At 42.4% G+C, this 26,968-nt stretch overlaps 1 protein-coding gene across 1 annotated transcript; it reads right to left on the reverse strand.

Moving 5' to 3' along the window:
* Window positions 1–2,336: 2,336 nt before the first annotated feature.
* On the reverse strand, window positions 2,337–3,420 carry LOC125441115 (probable E3 ubiquitin-protein ligase DTX2). Its single transcript, XM_048511452.1, is given in 4 exon segments — window positions 2,337–2,835; window positions 2,838–2,935; window positions 2,937–3,057; window positions 3,060–3,420. Coding segments are annotated over 4 exon segments (732 nt in total). The 5' UTR covers window positions 3,403–3,420; the 3' UTR covers window positions 2,337–2,665.
* Window positions 3,421–26,968: the final 23,548 nt, after the last annotated feature.

Here is a 26,968-nt window from a genome sequence, read left to right on the forward strand (position 1 = left end):
TTCCCAGTTTTGATAGCATTGGAAAGATAGCTCTGAGGGTTGCATCAAACTTTGAGTGAGGTCCCCTCATGGAGCTTATGTATTACCGGTAGGTAAACCAAGCACCCTGTCAAGTGACGAAGCCTTCCATTTTTCCCACAATTTAGCTTGAGATGTGGAATCAAAAGTTGATCTAAAATCAGTAAAGGCAGCATAAAGGGAAAGTGTGCTGTGGGAGGAATATATTTCAATTAAATGCTGGAGTACTAGGTCAATGGTAGACTGGCCTTCCCTAAAGTCAGCTTGCCCTTCTACAACTATGCTTTTTTGTTCTAGCCTGGAGTTTCTACTGTAATTCCTTGCATACAGTTTGCTAATTGTGTTAAGAAGGCAAATTTGTCTATAATTAGCAGGATTTCTCTTTTTTGTATTTTGGGACAATGATTGAGAGCCCTGAATCATTGGGGATGCACCCATGGGTATTAATACAAGTGAAAAGCAAAGCAAGGCTGGGAGTCCAAGTTATTTTTAATGGCTGCAGCTGGAATTAAGTCTTTTCCTGGTGCCTTTCTCAGTTTTAGCTGGGCTATAAGATTCTTAATGTCTGTCCTTGCCCCAGGTGCCCACATTGGCAAGTTTTCTATATTTTGGGTAAGGTGTCTGCAACAGACACCTACTCAGCCTTCCATATCATCAAGGCGGGGAAACCATTGACTCTGAATTTTTCCCGTCTTTTTACTTTGGGAGCTGAAGTGCCTCTAATAATGACAGCATGAGGGTAGAAAGCACTTTTCCTCAGTCCTGTTAACACACACTGTCAGCTTTCATTTTCTTTTTTGCCTCTTAGACACTCCCTACACTCAGTCACACAGCTACTACAGGCAGGGGGGCACTGGGCCCAGGCACACCCAGTTGGGGTCATGTGGGGGGCAGAAAATTGCCCCCCTGCCCCTCCCCCTTCATTTCTGTAGTGTTATTAGTGAGAAAGCATTGTCATAATAACCATTCTGAAGGAAGATCATTATTTTCCTCCTTTTGTATATAAGGAATTGAGACTGAGAAATTGTAACTTGCCCTAGGGAATGCACAGCCAAGTGGAATACAGGTCTGTTGTATACAAGAAGACATCCATTAGATTACACTGGCTCTTAAGCCTTACTATTTTCCAGATAACTGCAAATGTTACTCACCATATCTGACTATTAGAATCTGTCTCCCTGGCTAGTAACATTGTTGGAACAAACGCTGGTCACCTGGAAATCACTTTACACCACTATAGCCAGGTAATGATGCTTTTGTGCTGTAAGACACTTGTGTGAAACAGCTTATCCTGGAGGCCGAACAATTTTCTCCATGTAAGTATAACCGTCAGAAAGGAATGTTTTGTGCTGATATGGAGAAAATTGTCTAAATCATGCAGTAAGCCACCTATACAAACAACTTACCTTGCAATAACAGATACCATGTGTTCCCCTCCATTCCCATCCTTCTTAATAATCCAAGGTTCAAAGGTGATTGAAATGCAGGTTTGGTCCAAGACTCTCAAGCTGTTTCTGCACACATGTGGAAACGCAGCTCCACCGGCACAATTCATGGGGCTTGGGAACCGTTCGCATGCTATCATATGCTATTGCATGCTCGGGGACCGTTCGCATGCCTTAGTGTTACGTTGAGTTCTAGGACGCAGTCCGAGAATAGGGCTATGGTCAGTGTTGGGTTTCGGGTTTAATTTTGGGAACAATTTATGACTAAATAAATTAAACAAAAATGATAAATTAGGGTTAGGGTTAGGGTTAAGGCAAGGGCAGGGGCTCACATTTGCCTTAGTGTTTCATTGAGTTTCAGGGCGCAGGCTGAGAATAGGGCTATGGTCAGTTTTAGGTTTCGGGTTTTTTTTACAATTTTGGGAACAATTTATGACTGAATAAATTAAATTAAAATAATAAATTAGGGTTAGGGTTGAGGCAAGGGCAGAGGCTCAGGCTTACCTTAGTGTTATGTTGAGTTCTAAAGTGCAGTCCGAGTATAGAACTATTGTCAGTTTTAGGTTTCGGGGTTTTTTTTACAATTCTGGGAACAATTTGTGACTGAATAAATTAAACTAAAACAATAAATTAAAGTTAGGGTTAAGGCAAGGGCAGGGGCTTAGGTTTGCCTCAGTGTTAAATTGAGTTCTAGTGTGCAGTCCGAGAATAGGGCTATGGTCAGTTTTAGGGTTTGGGTTTAAATTTGGGAACAATTCATAACTGAATAAATTAAATAAAAATAATAAATTAGGGTTAGGGTTAAGGTTAAGGTTAAGGCAAGGGCAGGGGCTCAGGCTTGCCTTAGTGTTAATTAATTAACTTTTACTTTTTATGCTGTCCTCCAATAGGAGGGAGGACGCTTCATCATGTACATTCAAGATGGGTGAGAAGCAGGAGCCCTTAAAAAGATAGAAAAAAAGATTCTTATATGTGTACACACACACACACACACACACACACACACACACACACACACCCCTCCTTCTCAACAACCAGGCGGGATGATCCCAGAGACAGTGTTATTGCTCAGAAAAGGGCAAACAAAGTTAAGGCAACGAGAGTGACAGGAGGGACCCTTGAGATGAGAACCCGCGGGTCCAGGAGAACACAGGCTCCGGCATCTGTCACTGGCCACTTCCAAGATCAGGGCCTGGGCACGTTCAGGATCTCAAACAGTCCTCTGTGACTCCCTGAGCCGCAAGCTCAGCCAGCACGTTGTCCAGGTAGTTGGGGTCCGGGTAGCCGTGGCCTGAGGCGTTGGAGGACATCTCTGTCTTGTGGTGGATCTCGTTCCACACCACAGTGTTGCTCTCTCCCGTCGTGCTGGGCGTCCGATGGTAGCGAAGATCGGAAGAGCCTCTTCAAGCCACCTGGAGGACTCCAGCACCTTTTCCTTTTGGTTATCCGACAGGTAGCAACGTGGAAGCCCTTAACATTATGCGGCATGCCGGGTTTGGATGCTCGACCCCTGAATGCGCTGCTGATGTGATGCGCTTAATCTGTATCGAACCACAGTCCTCGTTGCCCGGAAGGGAGTCTGGGAGTTTAGAACATCCATCCTCCCGCTGGGCTGAGTGCCCGTCTTCTCGCCGTAGATGGCTTTACAAGATGGGCACTGGAGGCTGCCGTCCTTGTTCCCACTGGTGTACATGGCTAGCACGCAAAGCAGGTGGAAAGCATGGCCACACCTGGCCAGTCTCCCCACGCTCTTGGGCTTGATTGTCTTGCAGTCGCATGCATCGCTGTAGCCTGAAGGGGTGGTCAGTTTTTCCATGCAAATGATGCAGTCCTCATCAGCAGGGGGCGTTTTCAGCTCCTGGAAGTACCTTTTCACCACCTCTTCAGGGCTGCTGGAGACACCTGCAAGAGCTTCGCTCACTCTGCTGGGCCTCGTCATGCTCACAGGTAGTTTTGGTACACTTAGCAGATATTCCTCCCCTCAAACCAGTTGCTTTCACTTCATGAATCTTGCCTTAGTGTTACGTTGAGTGCTAGGGTGCAGTCCGAGAATAGGGCTATGGTCAGTTTTAGGGTTTGGGTTTAATTTTGGGAACAATTCATAACTGAATAAATTAAATAAAAATAATAAATTAGGGTTAGGGTTAAGGTTAAGGTTAAGGTTAAAGCAAGGGCAGGGGCTCAGGCTTGCCTTAGTGTTACGTTGAGTGCTAGGGTGCAGTCCGAGAATAGGGCTATGGTCAGTTTTAGGTTTCAGGGTTTTTTTTACAATTTTGGGAACAAGTCCAAGAATTGTCCGAGAGTATTCTTTCATGGTCACATGTTTAATGTAACAAGCAATTCTGCCCTTCGACTACTACAGCTACTCAGACTACAGTGCCTGGCAAGAACAGTGGAATTGTTTGGCTGTCAAAATCAGACCCTGTCTAGGTGGGGGGAACTGAAGCCACAAAAGGCTATCTCATTTGAACTGGCATACAAGACAGCAGCTTCTGTACAGAGCAATCTATGGGAAAAGCTTAGAGTTGTACATTTATGATCAAGTAATTACCACTTGGTAATGTGAATTGGCCTTTCATGAATAAAACAATATGGCCCCAAGCAATTGTAAAAAACTGAACAACTTCAGTACAGGGGGGGTAAGCGCACTCTAAGAAAGCCATTAGCTCAAAAAGAAGTTAAGGAGGAACTCTGTAACCAGAAGGAATCCCAGGGCTTTAAGAAAAAATTCACTGTTCATCTGAATTCGATTGATAGGAAACATCTTTGGAGTTTGGCACAAAAGATGGTATTTTACATGTGTTTTATACAACATAATACACTACATTTAAATCTTTCAGAGGGAGGTGAAAGAAATACTGACAAATGGTTCTTTTGCCATTTGGAATGAGCATAAAGATGTCTCCTGGCACTTCTGTGAAGGAGATTTCCAGGTCTCCATATGGTTATTCTCCAGGCTGGAGTCTGCAGAGGGCAGATGCTCAGCATATGGAAAATTATATTTAAACAGAAAAAAATACAGACAAAAGCTCCAGAAATCACTAATATATGTATATTGTAAATATGCTGCTATGCCTCTAGAAATGTGAAGCCCTAAGACTTTGAACATTTTGATTTGTTGTATAATAATTCTGACTACTTGCTAGGCATAAATATGCTGCCCAAGTCCTGTTGTTTTGCATATATCTGCCGAGAGAATCATTGCTGCTTCTACTTTTCTTTTTTCCTTTTCCTGTCTAAGTGCAAGCAATGTAAATAGCACATTACATTCAATGCACATTAAATCTTCATTTAGAAATAGTATTGAATGGTCACAAGGAGGACGGCTTCTCAGGAAATGTCATTTCTTTATTGCCATTTGACACTGAGCTTGCATTTGGCAAAGGCTCTTGATGTCAACAGTTGTATTTCTAACAAATCATAAGCTCCAGCAAATGAACCAGCCACTACTTTCCAAAGTTACATCGGCTTTAAGTGTATTTTTCCTTAGACCTCCAAAAAGTGAACAATGGTTCCTTCAGAACATCTGTGGATTTCAACTAATCAATTCCTAGCCTAATTCAGAAATGTAGAGATTATTTGCATTAAGTATGGCAAATGTTCCTGAAGTCTTATATATGTTTGCTCAGCAAAATTTGTGAACCAATAAACTCCATCAATTTGGAAAAAAGATTAAATGGAAAACTGCTGTGCCTTCTTGGTCAGAATCCTATATGATTGGTTAAAGGTCCTTCCAGGCCTAGTGCTATTTTAACACAAGGAGGAGCCACTGTCTGTACCATATCCCATGACTGATCACTGTTGGTACTCCACTTTCTGTTTTCCTCATGCAAAATATTCACCACATTGGAGAATCCGCACGAAGTAATGGTTACAGTGTAGGACTAGAATCTGAAAGACCTGGGTTCAAATTCTCAGTTCCTTCCATGCATGCAGAATCATGCATTCTCAATCCACTTTCAGTGCACTTTGCAGCTGCATTTTACTGTGCAAAATAGCAAAATCCACTTTTGATTTGTGGAAGTGGATTGAAAGGGCATTATTCTGCATGTGCAGAAGAAGCCCTCATTCTGTTGTAGAAGCTCAGGGATGTTCTTGATCTCTCTCAGCCTACATCATGTGGTTGCGATTGTGAGGATAAAATGGAGGAGGACAGAATGATGATGTAAAATGCTACTGGGCATGAGAAAGATTGAGAAGGAATTAGATAATGTCTGTGAATTTGAGATTTGGCATTGGAGATGGTGACGAACAAGGGGAAACTCTAATCAGTTATGCACCAATGAAAATAATTAATACAGGTGATATCAGTGAATGGAGTGCTAATACTGCCACTGCTAATAACTCTCTTTAATACACTTGGAAACTCGAAGTGAGGCATGCCCCCTTGGTCTTCTTATCTCCCTGGTTTTCTATCATGGCCTCAGAATGCTCTTCTGTCTCCACTTTGGCCTCAGAGTGGGGCTAGTCCAGTGGTAGGGAACCTGCGGCTCTCCAGATGTTCAGGAACTACAATTCCCATCAGCCCCTACCAGCATGGCCAATTGGCATGGCCCTGGGCTAGTCCCTGGGCTAGTCCCTCAACTGGGCCTTTCAGCTTACCCTGGTTCTTCCATCTTCAGAATCAGCCATCCTTTCTCCTCCTCAGCTGTCTGGGTGCCTGCACACTTTATCCTTTGTCTTGTTGCTGATCTCTCCCCCCTCCCAATGTTCATCAGCTGGAGAGATGCCCACTGGCTCCTACCACCCACACCACCCTTGGGTTCTTGCTCTCCCTGCCTCCCTGCTCTGTAGTACTTCCTCACCCTGGGTTCTTGCTGTACCCCATCCTCCTCTGTCATCTTGCCTTCCCCAGTCCTGCCTTACACCATCCTCTCACCATCTCATTAGTTGATGGTGAAGTCAAGCCTACTCATGGCAGCAAGGCCAACCCTGGCATATGTTCAGGCATTCTGGCATGTGTTCAGCCTGCCCCCTTCCAGTACCAGGACAATGGGTCCTGCCAAAGCCTCTCACCATGTTGCCCTTTATTCCCCACTGAATTTCCCCATGGCGGCTCATGTCAAGACAGCTCTTCTCTCCGATTCTGTAGCCAGGCTGACTTTCCTCCACTCTTCCCAACTTTGGTGGGTGGTCAGCCCTCTGACCTCTTCTGACCAGGGTCAGTAAGAGGCAGTGGTGGCTTGCAAAATCAAAGGACATAGTGCCCAGGCACAGAGCACAATGTAATGTGGGAAGAGGTAACTCAACTGAATTAATCATGGATCATTTCTCTCAAGGAGTTCTGGAATGCAGAAGCCCTTCCCCTGCCTCTTAAATCTCTATGAATGAAAACTTTCAAAAATAGCCATGATTTGAAAAGCAAATTAATCAAGCTTAATAAAAATGTAGGTTAATGCAATTGCCTCTCTTTTACTTTTGGAGACCTAGATTTTAAAGTAGGCTGCAAGAAAAAAAAGAACTCTGGTTAATTTCAGGCCAGCTCCTAATGAAGATTATTCTGCTTCACAATGCCATCTTCATTTAATTAGACAATGCCTGGCTGGGGAAAGGCCCCACTTTAGAATAGAAATTATGAATGTAGATGTAGTTTTAAGTGCTTTCAAGACACTATTTGTAACGGGTAACTGCTCTGAATTTCAGCTGCATTTGAAAATAAATTGATAATGTTGTGTCAGCAAAATAAGTGGGATAAAAGGTGATGTAAAAAAAATCAGGGATCATTAAAACCACTGCCACCAGATACGGATACAAGTAATAGATATGGAACTGTACCCGTCCTAAGCAATATCAAATTTTTTCAATGGAAAGGGTGTCAGCAGTTTGCAAGATAACTTTAGTTGTAGGAGTACATTGTGCTAAAAAAAGATGTAGCAATTGTTCTTTCATGAATAGGTAATTTTACTGCTCCTATAAGTAGCCCTGAAGAAGGTCTGATTATATCTGATATATTTATGATTCAGTGTATACAATATGGAAATTATTTTATTTTTGGACTGTGAGCAATCAAATAATTCTCTAACTTGTACAGCTGTTTCACATTACCACAATGGATGCTACTCTAAAATATTGGCCATGGTGGCTGTTAACATGTGAAGCAGCCCACCACACAGATCATTTGATTTTCTCTGTACCCCAAAGGGGCCAAAATATGAGCCTGCTACTTTAGAGAAACTTTCCTGATCTACAGAACAAGCTACTGCAAACATCTGTCATGTGGCACAAGTTTAAGAGGTTTTCGGTTTGTACCATTTCAGCCCTTGGCTGCAGTCTTTATATTCTTTCATTGCAAGACAGCGAGAAAGGTTTTTTTCCTCTGCATAGGAGTCACTTATCATAGTTGCTTACGGAGCTATCCTAAGCAAATCCACTCAGAAGTAAGTCCCATGCTATTTAATGGGGCTTACTGTCAGTAAAAGGCCTGTTGGATTACAGCCTTACAGCCCAATTGTAATGACTGCTGCAGCTGCAGTTGTTGGCCACTGGTGTAACAACAGTGCCCCAGTTGGTTCTCTATGAATATACTGTATGTGTAAGGAGAGACACAATGCATGCTCTTCTGCAAACCACAAATTGCATGGCAAGCCTGCTGAGGTCCTGAGCAGCCCCAGCAACACCTATCAGTGTGCAGTGCCAACATCATCATGTGAGTGGTATACATGGTGCAGCCAACCATTCAGGATGTGGCCAGCCATGGTCCCTTGGTTTCATGCCTCTCTGATAGAGTGCTAGCGAGCAGGGAGAAAAGACCCAGCAACAACACAACCCTAACAGAGGTCCATGCAAAGTCTCTGATACTCTCCCTAGCCTACCAGGGAAGGGTGCCTATGTTTCAGACCGCCTCATACCCAAAAACTACCAGTGACTACCTATAAAGATGTTGGTGCATTGGCAAATAAAAGATGTGCTGTGGTACATACTTGGCCAGACTCACTGAAAGAAAACCAGGCCCCAGAAGCATCGCTAGTGCCTCATCCCTGGCTACCAGCTACATTGGTCTGGGAGACAATGAAAGCCATAAGGTATGCTCAATGTCTCCTCCTACACTGCTGGCCACTGTGATGCCTCAGGACCTGAGCATATAATGGGTCCTCTGTGTCAAGCAAAATAGCATGTTTGATGTGCATGCTGGGGGTTATTTACCCACTTTTCTAACACATACACTAATTGTTATGCTCCCAGCTAGGCACTACACATTTCCTCAATTATGCAAATAGCAGCTTCCTGTGGAAGAAAATAAATTGCACATTTATAACTGGGGTTTATTCACAAACCCAAAACCAAATTCCAATGTATCCTGAGGTAGCAAAACAAACAAACAAGCAAACCTAGATTTGGTGATAGAAGTAAAGTTATTTTCAGCCCAGATAACACTTCAGTGTGAGGTGGAGTATTATTTAGAACCACCCCTCCTCTTTTTTGTTCAACTTTAGTAACTAACCGAACCTTAACAAAGCTTAATAAAGCTTTACTGCATCTCCAAAGGGGAGAGAAATCGTATTAGAGTGTGTTTTACCCAAATGACCCCTGGTGGGTTCCATTATTTGAGACAGAAAAATACTCTGTAGTTTTATGGTAAAGTTGATTTATGACCAGGTTGTTTTATTTTTTTCAAGAAGAAAAAGGAATCTGTCAGTGCAAACCCAAGCAGAGTTTCAACCTTCTAATCCACAGTGAGTGGGAGGGAGGGGGAACAAAGGCTGCCAGGGGAAAAACAGAAATCGCTATGTGGGTGGGTCAGTGGGTGGCTGAAAGAGAAAGGGGAAAGGCTGCAAGCACTGCTGTGCAGTCAACAAGAGAACCAAGAGGAAAACAAAAAATGGAGATATGAGAGTCTCTTCCCATGAGTCCTCATGAGAATCTATGGATTCTGCCAAAAAAATGCAACCACAAATGAATTTTACCCTACAAGATAACAAAACTATTGCTATGGAATGCTGCTTGGCTGTATAGAGCCCAAATATCTGTAGATTTGTCTTAAGTGATTGACAGTGCAATCCTAAACAGAGTTACGCTTTTCCAAGACCATTGGATTCAATTGACTTTAAAGGGTATAACTCTGCTTTGGGTTGTACTGTTAGCAAAGGCCACCAAAAACACAACATAAAAACATGTTGGCAAGATGGAGCATAGACCACAGATGGTCTATGTCCTAGCCACCCAGCTCTGCCCTTTGAAGATGGCGTTAACATTTGTTTTCTGCAACATTTGTTCCTGTGAAGTGTACCAGCTGAAAGATTTATGGAAAGCACACTGCCTGGAGAATGCCACGCATTTTAATTATTTCATTGAAAAGTATATTTCATTGTGCCAATGAAAATAATATCACATAAAAACATTCCAATGTCTTAACCGGCTTTACTATCCAGCTTAATTAAAACATCAGTATTTTCAGCTGTGCTTTATTATCTATGCAGTGTGATTCTGTTTCTTAGCAAAACCAACCACAAGTGCCAAGAATCAGACTCAGAATGAAATCCACATGTGAATTTGAAGAAGGGTAAACCACACAAACTTCATTCTCCTACAGTGAAGGCTCTGGTCAGTAACATTGCTTAGGAATTCTGATGAGCAATAGTGCTAAAGTATTTAAAATTGGATTGCATGATAATTAAATCAACATGCCTTATATTTAGGTTATTTTTGGCTAGTATAATCTATAATAATGTTTAGCATAAGTTTTTACAAATATTCCTTCTTTTTATTTATTTTCTCTCTCTCTCTCACACACACACACACACACACACATGCACGGATGCACACACACGCAGCAGCAGCAGCAGCAGCAGCAGCAGGCAACTTGGCTCAGAGATCTCTGCAACAAAGTCCCAGCGATGAGAAGCCCATGACATCATCAGCTGGTGACCCAGGAACAGAACCAGACAAAAATAGGTCTCTGAGGGCTTAGCAACCCTGCAATTATCCAGCCTGGTACCAGGAGCTAATGGCAGCTAGTTCCCCCTCCACCTGAACATGCTGGGCAGGAGATGTTGGTAGTGCAGGAGATGAGCAGCTATCACCACCAGTCTAGAGTGGGGTGGGAAAAATGACGGCAGGATTGGAAGGCTGCATGGGACAGGGTGAGATAGTCACCTTTGAAAGGGAGGCTCCATGAGCAGGCCAGAGAGGAGGTTGTTGGCCAGCCCAGGTGGTGCACTGAGGGTTGAGCACAAACATGGATGAGGAGGAACCAGATGAAGCAACCCCCTCCCCTCTTATTCAGCAGCCTGGGAAGCTTTCCTCAGAAAGGGGACAAGATTGTGGAGTCCTGGGAAGTGTCAGTGGAGTGGGAGGACCCTCACATCATAAGGTTAACAGCTTACTATTTTTACCCTATTATAGCAACTGAATGAGTTCCCTTCATATATGCAAGGCTTTTCAGCAAAATTAATATTCTTAAGACATTCCAGCACACAGCAAGAAACAAAGTGATACAACAGTTCTGATCCAGAAATCTCCTACACAACAGCTGGCCACATAGCTGCTACTGAGCATAATGAGATTCCTCTGCTTACCTACTCTAATGATTATTACTGTTATCCACCTTAGTCTCACTGATTGCCTGCTGAGAGAAAGGTGGAGTACCTGAACTCAGCTGTACAGCAAAACATTAAGATAAAGTGTAATTGAATTTACAAAGTACAGCAAGTTTTGATTTCTAGAACTGTCAAGCTCGTCCATCCTTTCTATTACTTTCTCTTTCCCTGGTCTGTCTTCTCATATACTTTAATGAATCCCTTCAGCTCTCACTGTGTTGTATATGCCTAATAAAGGTCTCTGAATCTAAAAAGAATCCCTTCGGTATGCTTTCCTTAATCCAGGCCTCATCTTCACACCTCACTTATTTGATACCTTATTCTCTAAAAAGAACTGGTCAGAACCTGGATGAATTGCACTCCAGGTCTAAGAAGATGAAGAACCTTTGTAGTGTGTCAAAGGTATCTCCCCAGGGAGGCCCAGGAGCAACGGTGAGATGTATTTCTGCCTCATTGACTCAGGGTGTTGCTAGGAGGCAGAAAATCACATCGGAAGGTAGGGAATGAAAAGCCCAAGATGACCTTGCCCAGAACATTCAGTGGTCTCTTCATGTTTTCCCTGGGTGCTGCACTGGTCTTTTCAATACAATTAGTCTAATTAGTTGACTATGCGATATACCATTCCCTGAAAATATTCATCTAGTGTACCAGATCTGCCAAGCCAGAGAGAGAAATACTGGAAGTTTTTAATCTGATTTATTTACTTGTTCCACGACAATAGGTGTGTATCTTACAGGCTGATTACGCAGAAGGTGTTTGCTGCATGGTGGAGGTGAACACCACGGCAAGATTTCTTGTATGGACGTATTTCCTCCAAACACCCTTGCATTTGATCGACAAACTGGGACATCTCCAACAAGCAATCATTGATTCCAGACCACACTGGGAAAAGCTTTGGGTTTTGATGCTTGGGTTTGCAGCACATCGAGAGACAGACTATCATGAACCTGGGGGGTTTAGCAAACAGCAGTTCACATTGTCCTTTTGCAGTTTTGCAGTTTGCACACTGCGATTACAACCCCTCCCCCCACACACACTTCCTGCCGTAAAAGACAATCAGTGTTTGGACAAAGTGTACAGATGCCGTATTTAATAGTTCACCTTTTCTATGTCAAGCTATCACTCTATTGATAGACTGATATATCGATCTATTGGTTAAAGATAAAAATTAAAGATTATATTAAACACTAGCAGGGTGCTCGTGCTTCGCTACGGGGAATGATAGAGTCCCCATGAGAAAAAAATGGGGAGGGGGTTGTTCTTCTCCATCATGGGTGACATCCCCACACCATCAGGAATAATACATTTTCAGCATTAGAGTGTGGGCTAAATGCGACTGAAGAGACAAGTGGGTAAAAAAACCAAGACCGCAGTTGGGGGGTTGAAGAGTAAATGTGTGGAAATATTTCACAGAAAATGTTTCCAAGACCCAAGGTTTGACAAATGGGAAAATTTGTGCAAGTGGCAAAGGCCATAATTTACTTTTTATTTTCTTCCCAAAGTGCTCTTTTTGTACTCTTTCATGTCTTCTTCTCTTGTATTGTCTGTGTCCTTCAAGCTGCTGGGAACATCATTTAATTGACTTTCATGCACTAAACAAGTACCCCTTGGTCATAAACCAATGACCACGATCTAGACCACAGATGCTGGCAAGGGATGATGGGAACTGTAGTCCATAACATCTGGAGGGCCACAAGTTTGACACCTATGATTGTATTGGAATAGTTTTTGTGCCAGTTTCAAATAACAAGTAAACAAAGATGGATGGCATTAAAGGACCCTCGTATACCAAATGAATTTTTTTAATCCATCAGAAGAAAACCTCTTTCATTGGAGGAATACCTACTGGGAAAAAGGGAAATTGTTCAAAACAATTCATAATAGTTGTTGCATTTTGGGAAAAAGTTATAGTTTTAACTTTGTCAATATGTCTAAAAATGTAATACCTATGAAGTACAATATATATATTTTAAAAGACTTCTTGTTGATCATTAACAAACAACACATGCCCATTTTTCCCAGGCCATAACAAGATATTATTTGGGATCTATTGATAATCTTCTTCATAGTGCATTGCTGCAGCATGTTTCTGATAGATGAATGCTTGTGAGTAGAGAACAAAAATTCTAGCTGAAGCTGTATTTCCAGCATGGCTGTTCAGCACTCTTAAACCCACTGAAATCAATAATTCTATCTTGGTTTGTGGCCAATATTTGAATTTCATCTCTTTTTAATTTTATTTTTACATTAGTATCAAGAAACTTGATCTTGATTCAGTATGTGTATTATTTTGATGATTATTCAGTGGTTTGATGGTATTTTTAACATTGCTCTAGGGATATAATATTATCAGGGCCTTTTTTAGAATGTTATCTTCTATGCTGAGCACATAAGCCAAAAATGCAATTACTCTATATACAATATAAATGGAAGGATATCTTTCTCCTCTAAAGCGTTCAGCCCTTATGCACTTGGATAGCAATTTTTTGAAATCTAATATTTTTCAGAATTACTGAGCAAAAATTAAATCTTTTTTGCACTTTCAATAGCCATGGACAAAATATAACCTTGGAACTGGACCCAACATCATGAAGAGAGAGAAAGAGCTTAGAAAGGAGGGAATCAGATATTTCTCTAAGGATATATAAACAAAATAAAACCTTTAAACTAGAGACTAGATAGGGGGAAATGGAACAAGCAAGTGAGAATTCCATTCCTTTCATGCAAGGTTTACAAAGGGATATACTCCAAATCTAAAGCATCAAACCATTTCAACATTTACTTCCATGAGATCCTTTTGTGCATAACAGAATGATGTCATATTACTGAAAATGTGACACCATATCCAATTGGCAATTGAATCCATACAGCTATTTAAAAGACAAGGAGTGCGGGAGTGGGGGGAGCTTTCCATTGGCAAGTGAAATATAGTAGCACCTGAGAAATGCAGTAATGCCTGGATGTAACAGATAACACAGGTATAGCATTCCTTTATGCATGTCTGTATGCACACATACAGAGTTCACAGGACCCTTTGTTGAACTTAATGACACTTCCTTACAAGTTAACATGTATAGAATTTCGTTTGACTATTATTTTAATATGTCTCTTCCTCCTTACAAAGTTTATTTTTCTCCTCTGGATGCATAAACGGACTCTTTACAGATTGCTAGGTACATTTTAGCAACACGCTTGTCATTAGTTTTACGTGTCCTTAATGTCATTTAGAAAATCCCAGTTAAAACAAAAAACATTTACTGTTCAATCAAAAGTAGCCACCTATCACATGTGAAAAACCTAAGCCATTCTTTTAAAAATCTTGATATATGGATTTAGAACATAAGTGTCATAAACCATATTAGGACTGCCAAAAACGTTGAAAGTATATGGGGAATCATGCTGATGAGAAATATGTCAGGCTTTTGAAAATGCATTACACTGCAGGACTACTAAAATTAATGGGAATTTGAGGGTTGAGTGAACACCAGTTGCCAAGGAAACTAAAATGATGTACTTCTGGTAAGTCCCTTCGACCCAAAATACTTATCTCATGTTTGCTTTCTTTGTGTCAGAGCAACTGTCACTTGCAAAATACATTATCAATCAAACTGTAGCAGGATCTATTAACTATTCCTCCATGGTTTAGTTTCTTAATATGGCTTCCTCTAAATTCCATGTGTTTATTATAGATTATATGCCCGTATTTGTCTTCATGCATAGTGCTTGTTTGGTGGTGGTGGAAAGTGCTGTCAAGTTGCTGCCAACTTATGGTGACCACGTCAGATTTCCAAGGCCAGAGACAGTTCAGAAGCAGTTTGCCATTGCCTGCCTCTGCATAACAACCTTGGGCTTTTTTTGGTGGTCTTTCATCCAAATACTAACCAAGTTTTAGCTTCTAAGATCCGAAAAGAGTGGTTTATTTTGGACTACCCCGGTCAGGGTGAGTGAATGCTTGTATTTCCAAATTAGCAGTTTAGTTCAGCTAACAAACACTTGATTTCTTCCTTATTTCTCAGATCTTAAAATGATCCTATAATAATACCTGGCTATAAGACTTACAGTTCTAAGAGTTCATTGAGATTTTTGGGGACACAGTTGACCACTGATACCCTCTAATGTGAAGAGAAAATTATAAAGTTTCCTTTAAGAGAATTAACTGGAGCCACAGTTGATTAGTATATGACAAGATTCAACAATTGTCTAAAGCAGAATTAAAGTCTTAATGTAGACTCCCTTTGGACAACTATCACAATATATTAATGATTATTGAGTGTCCCCAAGTTTCAGGTGCAAATATTGCCTTTGCTGTGTATTCACAAAGGCTGCACCCAGACATCTTACTCAGCTACAATTTTCTAAGTCTTGTGCAGAATTCTCTGAGCAAGAGGTTTCCAACTGTTCTCAGTTTGTTACATTCATATGCATCTTATGATGCAGTAGTTGTATGTCTTGAGTGCCATCAAATCACTTCCTACTCATGGAAATCCTATTCCCCATTCTTTCCAATGGGAGCTAAGGAGATGGAGGCTACCCCTTTGAAGGTTCATAACTTTGCCCCCCCTGAACCAAACTGCACCGAACTTGGGGGGTCTGATGATACCTAAAATTTTGGTGCTGATACGTCTAAAAATGCACTCCTGACAGGCACCCCTGGAAATTGGAACAAGATTCTTGGGGGGGGGGTGCAGCAGTTTTTCAGCAGTAGCACCATATGGCAGCCCAGTCTTCTGCTGCCTGGCCTGCTACTGCTCCATTCATTCAGTCGACGGTGACCTTGGAAGCAGCAGCGGCAGCAGCGACTGTGGGTAAGTGGGGGTGGGTTTTGGGGGGGGGGGGTTGGGAGGTTTTCCTTTGGGGTGGGTGGGCTTCTTTTCATTGCCGGCTTGCCAACATATGTGGAAAACAAAAGAATGGCTCACAGACTGGAAATGATCCAATCCCCCTCCTAAAAAAAAGATGTCAAAAACTGCAGCAACCATCAAACAATCACATTATTTTATCACACAAGTAAAGTGATGCTCAAAAACTAATGAAAACTGATATCATATATGGATTAAGAAATGTCTGATGTTCAAGTTGATTTCAGAACAGGAAGAGGAATTAGAGATTGTATTGGAAACTTACATTGGTTATAGGAGCTTATGAGAGAATTTCAGAAGAAAAACAGCTTGTGCTTCATATATTAAAGCAAATCTTTTGACAGCATAGATCATGAAAAGCTGTACCTGTCATCTTTTTATGCAGTGGTTAGAGTGACTTTAACCTCAAACTGTATATATGTTGTAGTTATTGTGTGTGCATATAAAGTCCCATCAGGCTTCAGACAACTTATGGCAACTCGATGCAGTTTTCAAGGCCAATGATTAAGCAAAGTTGGCTTGCCAGTGGATTCCTCTGCAAAGTCTTCTTTGGCAGTTCAAATACTGATCTTGCTTAGCTTCTGAGAGCTGATGAGATCAGGCTATACTACTTTATCCCACATCCCCATGTGTATAAATTACCAATATGAAATGCAGCAAGGCAACAGAGCCAAGAGAAGGGAACTAGGGGCACAACATTCTGAGATCTCCGGTCAACTTGGGTGCCCATGAAGCTGGACAAGTTGTGATTTACTTTCATATAATGTTTTGGTTGGGTGTGGTGGGCTGAGTAGATTTCATATGGAATCTTTGTCTGGGGGACCTGTGATGGCTGTTGATACTCCTGCAGGAAGAAAACAAGAATGCTGTTAGGAAGACTTGCAGTAAGCAGAATAATAATTTGCAGAAGAAATTCACATAGCAGAAGATTCTGTTATCTGATGTTATCTGATGTTATCTGGCCATCTTAAAGCACAGAACAGTAATTTGAAGCACCATAAAGTAGCCTGAATCTAGACCAGATTTATTTGGAAATATCTTAGCTCCTTCTATCACACAAAGATACCCCAATTAATTGGAAGAAAGCAGAACAGTAAGCCTATTTAAGGGCCTATTGCCGTGGTGGCGAACCTTTGGCACTCCAGATGTTAAGGACTACAATTCCCATCAGCGCCTGCCAGCACAACCAATTGGCCATGCTGGCAGGGACTGATGGGAATTGTAGTCCATAACATCTGGAGTGCCAAAGGTTCACCACCACTGGCCTATTGGGTGTTCTGCTTTATGTTTGGCTGGTCACAAGTTTGGCTAAGTCCTACCCAGATCCAAAAAGCAATGAATGGGTTTGTAAATTAGTTTCACTAACTCCAGTACAGTGAGATAAGAATGTTAGCAATTATGGGAGCTCTCATGTGAACTGCTCAGCAAACACCAGCACTATTTTCAGCAAAGTATTGATTGGGCTTGTTCCCAGCAGAGAATGACAACACAGAATTGAAACCATATCTGCAACTCACACCCTTTCTACACTATAATGCTGTTAGCACTTTATCAACTGAAATAGTATTTTAACAGTTTTTTAAAGCCTGTAAGAAACAAGAACATGGGGATTATTCTTCATAAAAAGAAACAGCAGTATAGCATACAAGAAATAATACCCTATGGATCATGCCGAGGAAAAGCATTTCATATAAACAATATGCATAGGTAAGTCAGAAAGTAATAAAAAAATGCAAGTTTCAATCTTTTATGGTCAGTAGAAATAGCATTTTGTTAAAGCAAACAGGAGTTTATGCTTATTTTAAACTACAAGGTAAAGATGTTTCTAAGCAGCACTGATAGTCCAATGCAGGGGTTCCAAAGGAAACTAGGACTATAAAATTTGGGGAATCCTGATCACTCTGTAGTGTGCATCAGGGCTTGGCTCTCATCGTCCTTTCTTACATGTTCAAGGAAATGTCAATCACCACTTTGGGGTCAGCAAGCAATTTTCCTCCAGGGCAGAAGGGCCAGGGATTCTGGAGGGTTTTTTGCCACCTTCTGGGCATGGGGCAGGATTTACAGAGTGGGGAGGAGGTAGTGGTGAATTTCCTGCATTGTGAAAGGATTGGGCTAGAGATTCCTTTCAACTCTATGATTCTACTCTAAGCATTTTTTAAAATAACAAAGCACAACGGAACCAAATTAGAAAAACAATACGATAGAAGACAACAGAAATATAACGGGAACGTGCTTCTACTTGAACTCCGACTGGCAGCAAATATGCCTGTCATTTGCAGTTCTATTCCATGCCACAAATGAGCCCCCTCAAAACCTACTCAAAACCCCCGATCCAAGCTGAACGGATGAAAATGATACTTTCGCTCGCTTTCTTACTGTGTAGAGAACTACAAATGTACAATCAATTTGAAAAATGTATTGCTTTACCAGCAGACTGAAATAGTATACTCTATTCTACCACCTCAGCACTTCATTACCTTGTCAGCCTGCTGCCTCTGCAGACTGGACCTGGACTGGATATGAAAATCCAAGAGTGCACTGTTTATATTGGAGTAAGCAGATGCTGCTTTACAGACTACCTCTGCCTTTCAGGGTGTCTGCCTTTCAGAGTGTTTGCCTGCTCCCTCTTGCTCAGCATAAGTTTTTAAATGAACAAATTTACCAAAAATGACACAAATCTTTAGAATTTTGCATCATGATCCTGAAACAGCTCCCCAGTAATTTCTGCACCAAGAGTAGTGAGGAATGATAAAGCATCCATACAGTCAGAGCACCATACCCAGAAGTCTAACATGATTTTAGGTGGTTTCCACATAGGAACCATAAAGTATGAAATAGTCCTGACTCTCCAGATCACTGTGAGCAATTTTCATCACGTAGGTTATTTCTTAGAACATACTGGATCTATGAGGGAAGCTTATAATTAGCTGAGTGCAAAGAACAACATCTGGAGCAATTCTTTACCCTATGTTTTGAAAATTGTTATTCTACTTCACTTCTTTGCAGACCATCACATATTCTTTCTTTATGAAAGAGTTCTAAATTAAATTCCTGTATTTGTCCTTTTTGGCCAGGATCCAAGAAAACTATGTTTACAAAACTCTGCTCTTACATGGAGATTTCTTTGAAATTTCCATGGCAGCCACTTGTGCAGCTGAAGAGGCAAGTTGCTTTTCATTTCATTGCCTCACCAAAGTCTCCTGAGAAAACTTCAGTCATGGTATAAGAGGACAAATCCTCTTAAGAATTGGAAACTGGATAAAAACAGGAAGCAGATAGTAGAAATAAATGGTCAGTTCTCACAGTGGAGGGATATGAACAGCAAAGTCCCTCATGGATCTATATTGGGATGGGCGATTTTCAACATATTCTTAAATGACCTGGAGTTAGGGGTGAGTGGTGAGGTGGCCAAGTTTGCAGATGACACCAGTCATTTAGCAATGGCATCATTAAGCACAGGCTGAGATGGGAATCAGATGGAGAACCGGGACACTTAGGCTGATTCCGCATGGGCCAAAAACAGCAGTGTGAAAACAGTGTGAAAACGGTGTAAAGGGGTTTAAAATGGTGTAAAAGGGTTTATACTGTTTTCACACTGTTTTCACACCGCTGTTTTTGGCCCATGCGGAATCAACCTTAGTTCATACTCAAAAGCCCTAAGCTCATCAATATAACAGGAATATAAAAGAGTGGGGGTACTTACAAGGAAAAGGGTACTAACCCTAACTTGGACTGCACTTGCCAATTGTGCCCTACATGTGAAACCCTAAGTCACTCCCACCTCCTTCTCTCCCAAAGTTACAAACTTTGGGCTTCCTTACAACCTGGCACAGCAGTGGGGTGTATGAGGTCTAGAAATGATGAGAGTGAAGAGCTTTTTGTGGAGAATTGGTAGGAGAAGTAAGAGTTAAGAATTCTTTGCTGCTTATTGAGTCTTCCCAACAAATGCCTCCCAGGCCACATTAATGTTACACTGGAAACATGGGGCTAGATCCAGGCCCTTTCTACAAAAATCTCCTGAAATTTTTGAAAAACATTTCTCAAACATTTTCAACACCCCATCTTTTGTTTGCACTCACCCCCTTGAAATGATTCCTGGAAGAAATGCTTTAATTCCCGCCTCAAAATGTTTTAGATGAATTATATGGAAAAGCTCACCAGCTATCTGTTTCACTCAATCTCACCCAGCTCCACTCCATCCTATAGCCCCACATGGCTTTTGTACATGCATGACTCATGATCCTCACTGTAAGCCTTTGTCCTGTTCACCAGGTAGGAGGCCAGCCCAGGGGACAACATAGCAATAGTTCTAGGGTCACAGTCCTGGGTCAGGTAACATAAACAAAAGGCAAAGTAGAAAAGCAGTCAATGGTCACTCTCAAGGATCTAGTAACATATTTCAAGGTGTGGCAAGTCCACCTTGTGCTGCCCCCTTGGTTGTGTCTCCCACTGATTCCACCTTCTGTTTCAGGATTAGGGCTTCAGCCTCAGAAATGGAGGGACAGGAGGATGAACTTCGCCTCTTCGCCTCTTCGCCTCTCCTGGCTAGGAGGTTCCCCAGAATGCTTGGGAATCTCTGCTCCCTGTTTCCTTCTTGGCCTTGCCTCCTAGCCCTTTAAAAGATGCTCCCCTCCCCTCTGTCTTTCCCAATCCATCCTTCTGGGACATTCCCAGGCCCTCCAAGGCTGGGTCCCAATGGTCCTCCCCAGTGTTTGTCCGCTTCCCTCCTTGCCTTCCTGACTGCCTGACTGCCTCCCCACCCCTTCTTCCCTTTCAGAAGTCATGTCCTTCACCAGAAAGCCTCAGCTATCCTGGTGAGGCACAGCCAGCCTTGCTCTCTCCCACTCATCATCTTTGCTATTGTTGGTGTTCTCCTGTAGCTGCTTCAGCCTGCTCTTCTCTTCCTTGGCCCTTCCTCCTTGCAGCACCTATGGGTGCCACCAAGTTGATCCTCATGACCTTGGGTGGCCTGTGGGATGGAGGGGGGCTTGCCCAGAACTCTCTCCATTCTTGGCACTTCCCACACTTCTCCTCTACCACCTCCTGGATGGGCACTGGTAGCAGGTCTTGAGATAAATGAGCCAGGTGGCCTTGGAAGTGGGGGGAAAGGAGGAATTGTCTCAAGTGACAGCCAGCTCAGGACACAGAGACAATGTCCAGCAGTCAAGATTCAGGCAACAAGGTTCCAAGAGACAGAAACAAGCAGGTCAGGCTACTGGCAGGGTAGTCAGTAAGGCTGAAGACAAATTGATCCTACACTGGTTCCAATCTCATTGCAGAGTTATATGGGGACAGATGTAGTCTGGGGTCCCACATTAGGTTCCACTCCACAAACTGAGTCACCTCCTTTACATATGAGAAGTAGGGGGACCAGATTCTGTCATTTAATTTTTCTCTCCTGATACTGTCTCAGCAGAGGGGAGGTCTCCTGCACCTGGTCCAGGCCATGGCCCTAGTTCTTCACCTTCTTTGCTCCTTTAGTCCCATGGAAGACTGTGACAGGATTGACAGTGGGTAGTTCCATGCCGGGGCCTCTTGACTTGACTGGGTCAGGGGATGGTGCCTCTTGACTTGACTTGACTGGGTCAGGGGCCTCTTGACACTGCTGGGTCAGGGGATGGTGCCAATCATAGTACAGGGGTAGTGATGATGTCCTTGAAGGATCCCTTTTAGGAGGCCCTGAGGACCCACTTCACAGGAAGGGTCTATCAAGAGCTTAAGGGCAGGTTTCCTCTAACAAGGATTCATCTTCCTGTGAAAAACCAAAGTGGCCCATAATACTCTTTGGGGTAGTTTTAGAGGGTGCCTTCTTCCTTTTTCATGAGCTGAACAGCTAGTTGCATCCAATCCCATTCTATTGGGTACCATGTATTTCCTTCAAAGCCCTGTGTTCCACCCAAAATCTACCTGCATCCTCTCTGGTAGTTTTTAAATGTTGATATGGCTGTGATAATATTCCTGCCAATTTTAGGAGTTGACAGTAGTTTGAAATGTTTGTGGCAAATATACAGTTTTCAGTGGAAATGTGTAAACTAGCATATATATACTAAACTGCTTTTTTAAGTACCAGTTGCACAAATCAACAAAAATATTTTCATAGATGATGAAAGTTTTAAGTCAAGAATTTAACTGCATTGAACAGATAAATTAATGTACTGGCATTTGTGTGCTTCTATCATCTTCCCTAATTTCCCTGTTTTTACACACTATGGAAACAAAACAAATCAGCAATTAATGGTTTTAAACATGAACTTCAGCAGGAGATTCATATAGACTGGGGTGGGGGTGGGATGAGAAGGCTGAGCAAAGTTGGGGAAGAAATAGGGTGACCGCCCTCAGGACTGGTTGGGCAGAGTCAGTGGGGAGGGATCAGAAGAGGAAGGTCCACCAAGATGCACTCTTGGTCTTGGCCAAAGAAGAAATGGATGGAGACTATACCTGCAAGCAAGACTTAGGGTGCCACAGGGAATAGAGGAAGGCTGTGGGTGCTGTTTACCCAGCCTCCTCAATCCCCAGTTCTGAGACCGAGAGAGACCCAGGATAGTAGGCATGATGCAGAAGGGGAACAAACCCTTGCAACCTCCTGCAGATGCTCACAATAGTCATCACATCAAAAAAAAATTCCAGTGATTAATGTGTTTTCTTCCTCTTTCTGTCATCCTCTGACCCACAAACTGTTTATGCTTCAGTGTCTTTCAGGGCTGTTCCAACCATTTGCGCACACTTGTAATTTCCTGCAAAATTGGAGCCATATTAATGTTTCACATTTTCCTTGATGTGCTTAAAAGCTTTATAGAGATTAGAAACAGCAAAAATAAAGAAAATATTTCATGCCAAATCTACAACAATTTACTTTAAACAAAGTGAATGCGTGCAAAAGAGGAAGATTTTTTCCCTTTGGGTCAGTAACGGTTTCCTTTAAAGACACCGCATAAGGAAGGAAGGAAGGGTGTTTTAATTTTAAAGAAGATGTGGAGAATTGCTGATCACAAATCACTTTTATGTCCACATGGAAGTTTAGAAGATCCGCTTTGCCTTACTCCTTCTCTCTGGCTATTTCCATTGCTTCCTTTCTAGTCTTGAAGTATATCTCTGGATGAAGTGCTAATCTTTACCAAGACACTGCTTAAACACTCCACCTCTTTGCATCATCTCCCACTTCAAACTTACCAGCGACTACAGGGACTTGCTTGCACACTCTGGAGATGAAAGGATCTGCAGCAACCCTCTCTCCTTTTTTCTCCTGGGTCCAGTGATCGGGTTATTGGCATTCAGCTCATATAGACGCTTAATGAAGTATTCAAAGAGGACACATGGTCTATTCACACAGCAGCCTGAGGACCAAACTAAACAATACTGTGTCCCTGAACTGACTGTCACATTTATTTATTTATTAACAGAATTAGTGTGTTATCTTTCTGCTCTTAAAAGAGCCACCAAGGCAGCTAATAAATTAAATTAAAGCATACATGATGAGATTACATTTTAAAACCATTAAAATCACAATTAAAAACAAAGTTAAAATACATACAAAAATACATATAAAAACATTGCTTAGGAAGGAGGGATAATTGAGGAAATGCCTAACAAAATGAAAATGTCTTCCTCTGCTGGCGGAAGATGGAATGGAAGGGGACAGAAGAGAAGAGAGTTCCAGAGCTTTGTTCCCATGTGTCCAGGATTGACCAACCCAGACTTTCCCAGCCAATCAATCCCGCACTTACCAGGAAGGAAGGTCCCAGTGTGGCACAGGAGGGGCTGACAGGGGTGCAACAGGTGCTATTTCAGGGAGGCCCTGCAGAGGCAAAGAGGTATCCAGCCAAGCAGAAGCCCCGGCAACCAGAAGCCAACCCAGTCCAGAAGCAGTGGAACAAGATGGGGGGGGGGAGCACTGACTGAAGCAGCAGGCAGAGCTGCAAGAGGGCAAGATACTGATGAGAGGCAAAGCCCAGTTGGATGACGGCCAACTTATACTAATTGGATAAGACTTTTTTTCATTATGAACTAGCATCCTGCAAAGACTTTCATATCACCAGTCCAATGCATAAGGTTTGGTAAGAGGAAGAATTATTATCTGAAAGTAATATCTGGGTGGGACAATCCCCCACCCTAATTGTGGAACATAAGGTATTATCTGTTTATTTGAAATATTTGTATTTGTCAACATTGTCAACAAAACTTCAAACAAACAAAAAAGAGTTAAAAATATATACCAAAGTATTTCTTTATCCAAATACTGGACAGATCTACACCTGCTTAGCAATTTCACTATTTGTCTTCTGAACTTATGGCACCTATGAGCATAAATGGCAGCAAGCAGGCATTCAAATGAGATTTGGATAACATCTGCAGATTCACATACAGGTTGAGTCTTGGTTCTCCATTCTGCATAACAGTTAGATCATATGAGTAGCATTTCCATGCATGCAGTGTCCAAATTGGATAAGAATTACAGAATACATAGAAAAGAGGGCGGCAGGGACTCACGCGGCCACCATTTGCTGCCAGGGGAAGGGCAGCGTGCTCCTCCTTCCCTTCCAGCTTGTCCGGGGGTGGGGGCGCGGGCCAGTCCCCTTGGGAGGAGGTCAGCAAAGGCGAGCCTGCTGACTGGCAGGTGGCTGGCGCCAGGGCACAGCGCCTCGGCGTCAGTTGTTTGGGCCGCCCCCTCACCATATAAGGTGGGGCTGGGGCTTGTTCCAGGCCTCTTTTGCCCAACCTGCACAAGTCATTTTCTTGGACCTGAAATAGCACTGAGGAGTGCTTTTTAGATCACTGGGTTAAAATCACATGTTCTCCAGGGTACATGTAGATGTCCTCGGTGGGCTAAATATCACATCACCAGGCCGTTTCTGATTGGGAAGAGCAGGAAAGGGAAAAGCTACTTATCCCCATGTGCTATGGTCCTAATAGAGCGCAGGAATTGAGGTGAATCCACAACTTGCCTCTGACTCTCGCACATATGTCTGCCTCGATCTCTACTTCTCCCCTGCAGGTGAATTGACTATTCAAGTTTTATTTGGTTTTTAAAAACATCAACATTCTTTTGTTGAAGGCCCTGACTCTATTTTTTCAGTCAAAACCATTGCGTTAGAATTTTCAGAAACCAGAAAGCAAACTCATGCAACTCATAACTCAGTCATTTGATAGCCCCTCAAAGAAGATGGAGAATGAAATAAGACCTTGCTCCTTTTTTTAAAAGCAGCTAGCAACATCTTCGATAAAAGTCACAGCAATGGGAAAATGTCACTTTCTTGAGGTCACAGCAATCTCAAGAGTGGCAGAGGTCGATTCAACATGATACATATCAGTCTGATAACCAGATAGCATGTCACGTTACTTTATAGGATACGATCAGGGCTCCCCTCTCCCTTTAAAGACAGCTAGATTTGCTGGTTCAGCACTCTTATATCTACAAATATTTTTAGCATCCTGCTTTAAACTAGGAAGCCAGAGAGAGGCTGAATCTTGATGAAGTGACAGACAGGCAGTTGTACCTTGAATGACTAGCCAGATATGTGATTTCCTATCATCCTGTTCAGTTAACCATTAAGGTGAATGCAATCAAGAACAGAGACTCACATGGGAAGTTTACAGCAGAATAATTGTAAGGAATGAATACAAATTAAATCCTTTAAAAGGCAAACCCTCTGCCAGTTTCTACACCCAACATATTACATGCATATTTTCAAAGAGGGGAAACATCAAACACTATGTGAAAAAAAGCAAAGTCTGCTCCTTTCAGATAACAAAAACTCATGCATCGTAATCCAGGAACAAGTTGGCTAAAGAATTCTGATTTTTGCACCCTACTGTAACTGACTAAATCCAGAAGATTACTTGTTGCTTATTTCATGTGAGTCCTGAATCAGGACCATTAAATGCCTGGGAGCTAAATTTTCTCATTCGGGCACAATTACCACATTTCCTTGAATGTGACAACCATTGGTGCTAAGGAGAAAAATGAACCCTGATATCCTAACTCAAGTGTCTGCAACTTTTTATAATTTAAGAGCCAAACTATGACAAAATTCAGAGCAAGAAATTGACAACATGAACATTACATAAGACTGTACGAAGAGCCCTGCTGGATCAGACCAGTAGTCCATCAAGTCCAGCATTCTGTCTCATACAGCAGCCAACCAATTTCTCTAGAGGTACAACAATAGAGCTTACAAGCCAAGGTCTTCTCCTGATAATGCTTCCTGGCACTGAGTCACCATGGCTAGTAATCACTAATAGATGGGCAGTCCAATCCATATGAGGGGGGAACTCTAACATGGCCAGGGACAGCGCAGGGGAGGTGGCAGCACACTGCCTCCAATGGAGTTCTGGTGTCACAGCAACCATCAAGGAGAAAACCGCTCATGGCTGCCCGGAAAAGTTGCATTACAAGAAATGACTTAAACCACATGTTTCTGTGGCATAAGTTAGAGGACTGTGCTGGGGCATTCCAGGGTTGAAAGCCTGGTGGAAGCTGACCAAAGTTGGCTCCACCCCTGGGAATGCCCTCAGCCCCCCCCCAGCTGTGCCAACATGCCCCCAGACGCTGGAACAGCATTCAAGTGGTGGACCTTTCCAGGTTTGGGCACCACACAACTCCACAGCTCCTATCTGCTGATGCTTTTGCTCTCCCCACCAGTGTAGGTGTCCCTTATACTGGCAAGGTGGGCAAATGCATAGGAGTGGCCCTGTGCTGCTCCTATGGCCCATCGCACTCACCCATCTGGATTGGGCTGCTATTCTCCAGGAATTTGTCTAAACATAGAAACATGGCATATTTTTAGTGGAGTATTAGAATCACTGACAGTTTTACAGAAGGGAAGGGATGGGTGATCCCCAGACACAGTAACCTCTTTTGGAACCATGGCATGCAAAAGGGGCTCCATATGGTCCCAAAGCATGCTTGCTTATTTGTTAAAAATATTTTTCTTTGATCCTAACTTAAATAAGAAATTTGATCCAAATAGTTATCAAAATAGAAACACGCCAATCAAACAATCAGCAATAACAGCCATGATCACTATAACAAAACAGATCAAATGCTCCAGCTGCAAGAAATCCAAAAGAACCAAACTGAGGGTGGGGGGACAGAAATAGAAAATGGAGGAGT

Source organism: Sphaerodactylus townsendi, linkage group LG11 (assembly GCF_021028975.2).
Source record: "Sphaerodactylus townsendi isolate TG3544 linkage group LG11, MPM_Stown_v2.3, whole genome shotgun sequence".
In the NCBI taxonomy this organism is placed as follows: domain Eukaryota; kingdom Metazoa; phylum Chordata; class Lepidosauria; order Squamata; family Sphaerodactylidae; genus Sphaerodactylus; species Sphaerodactylus townsendi.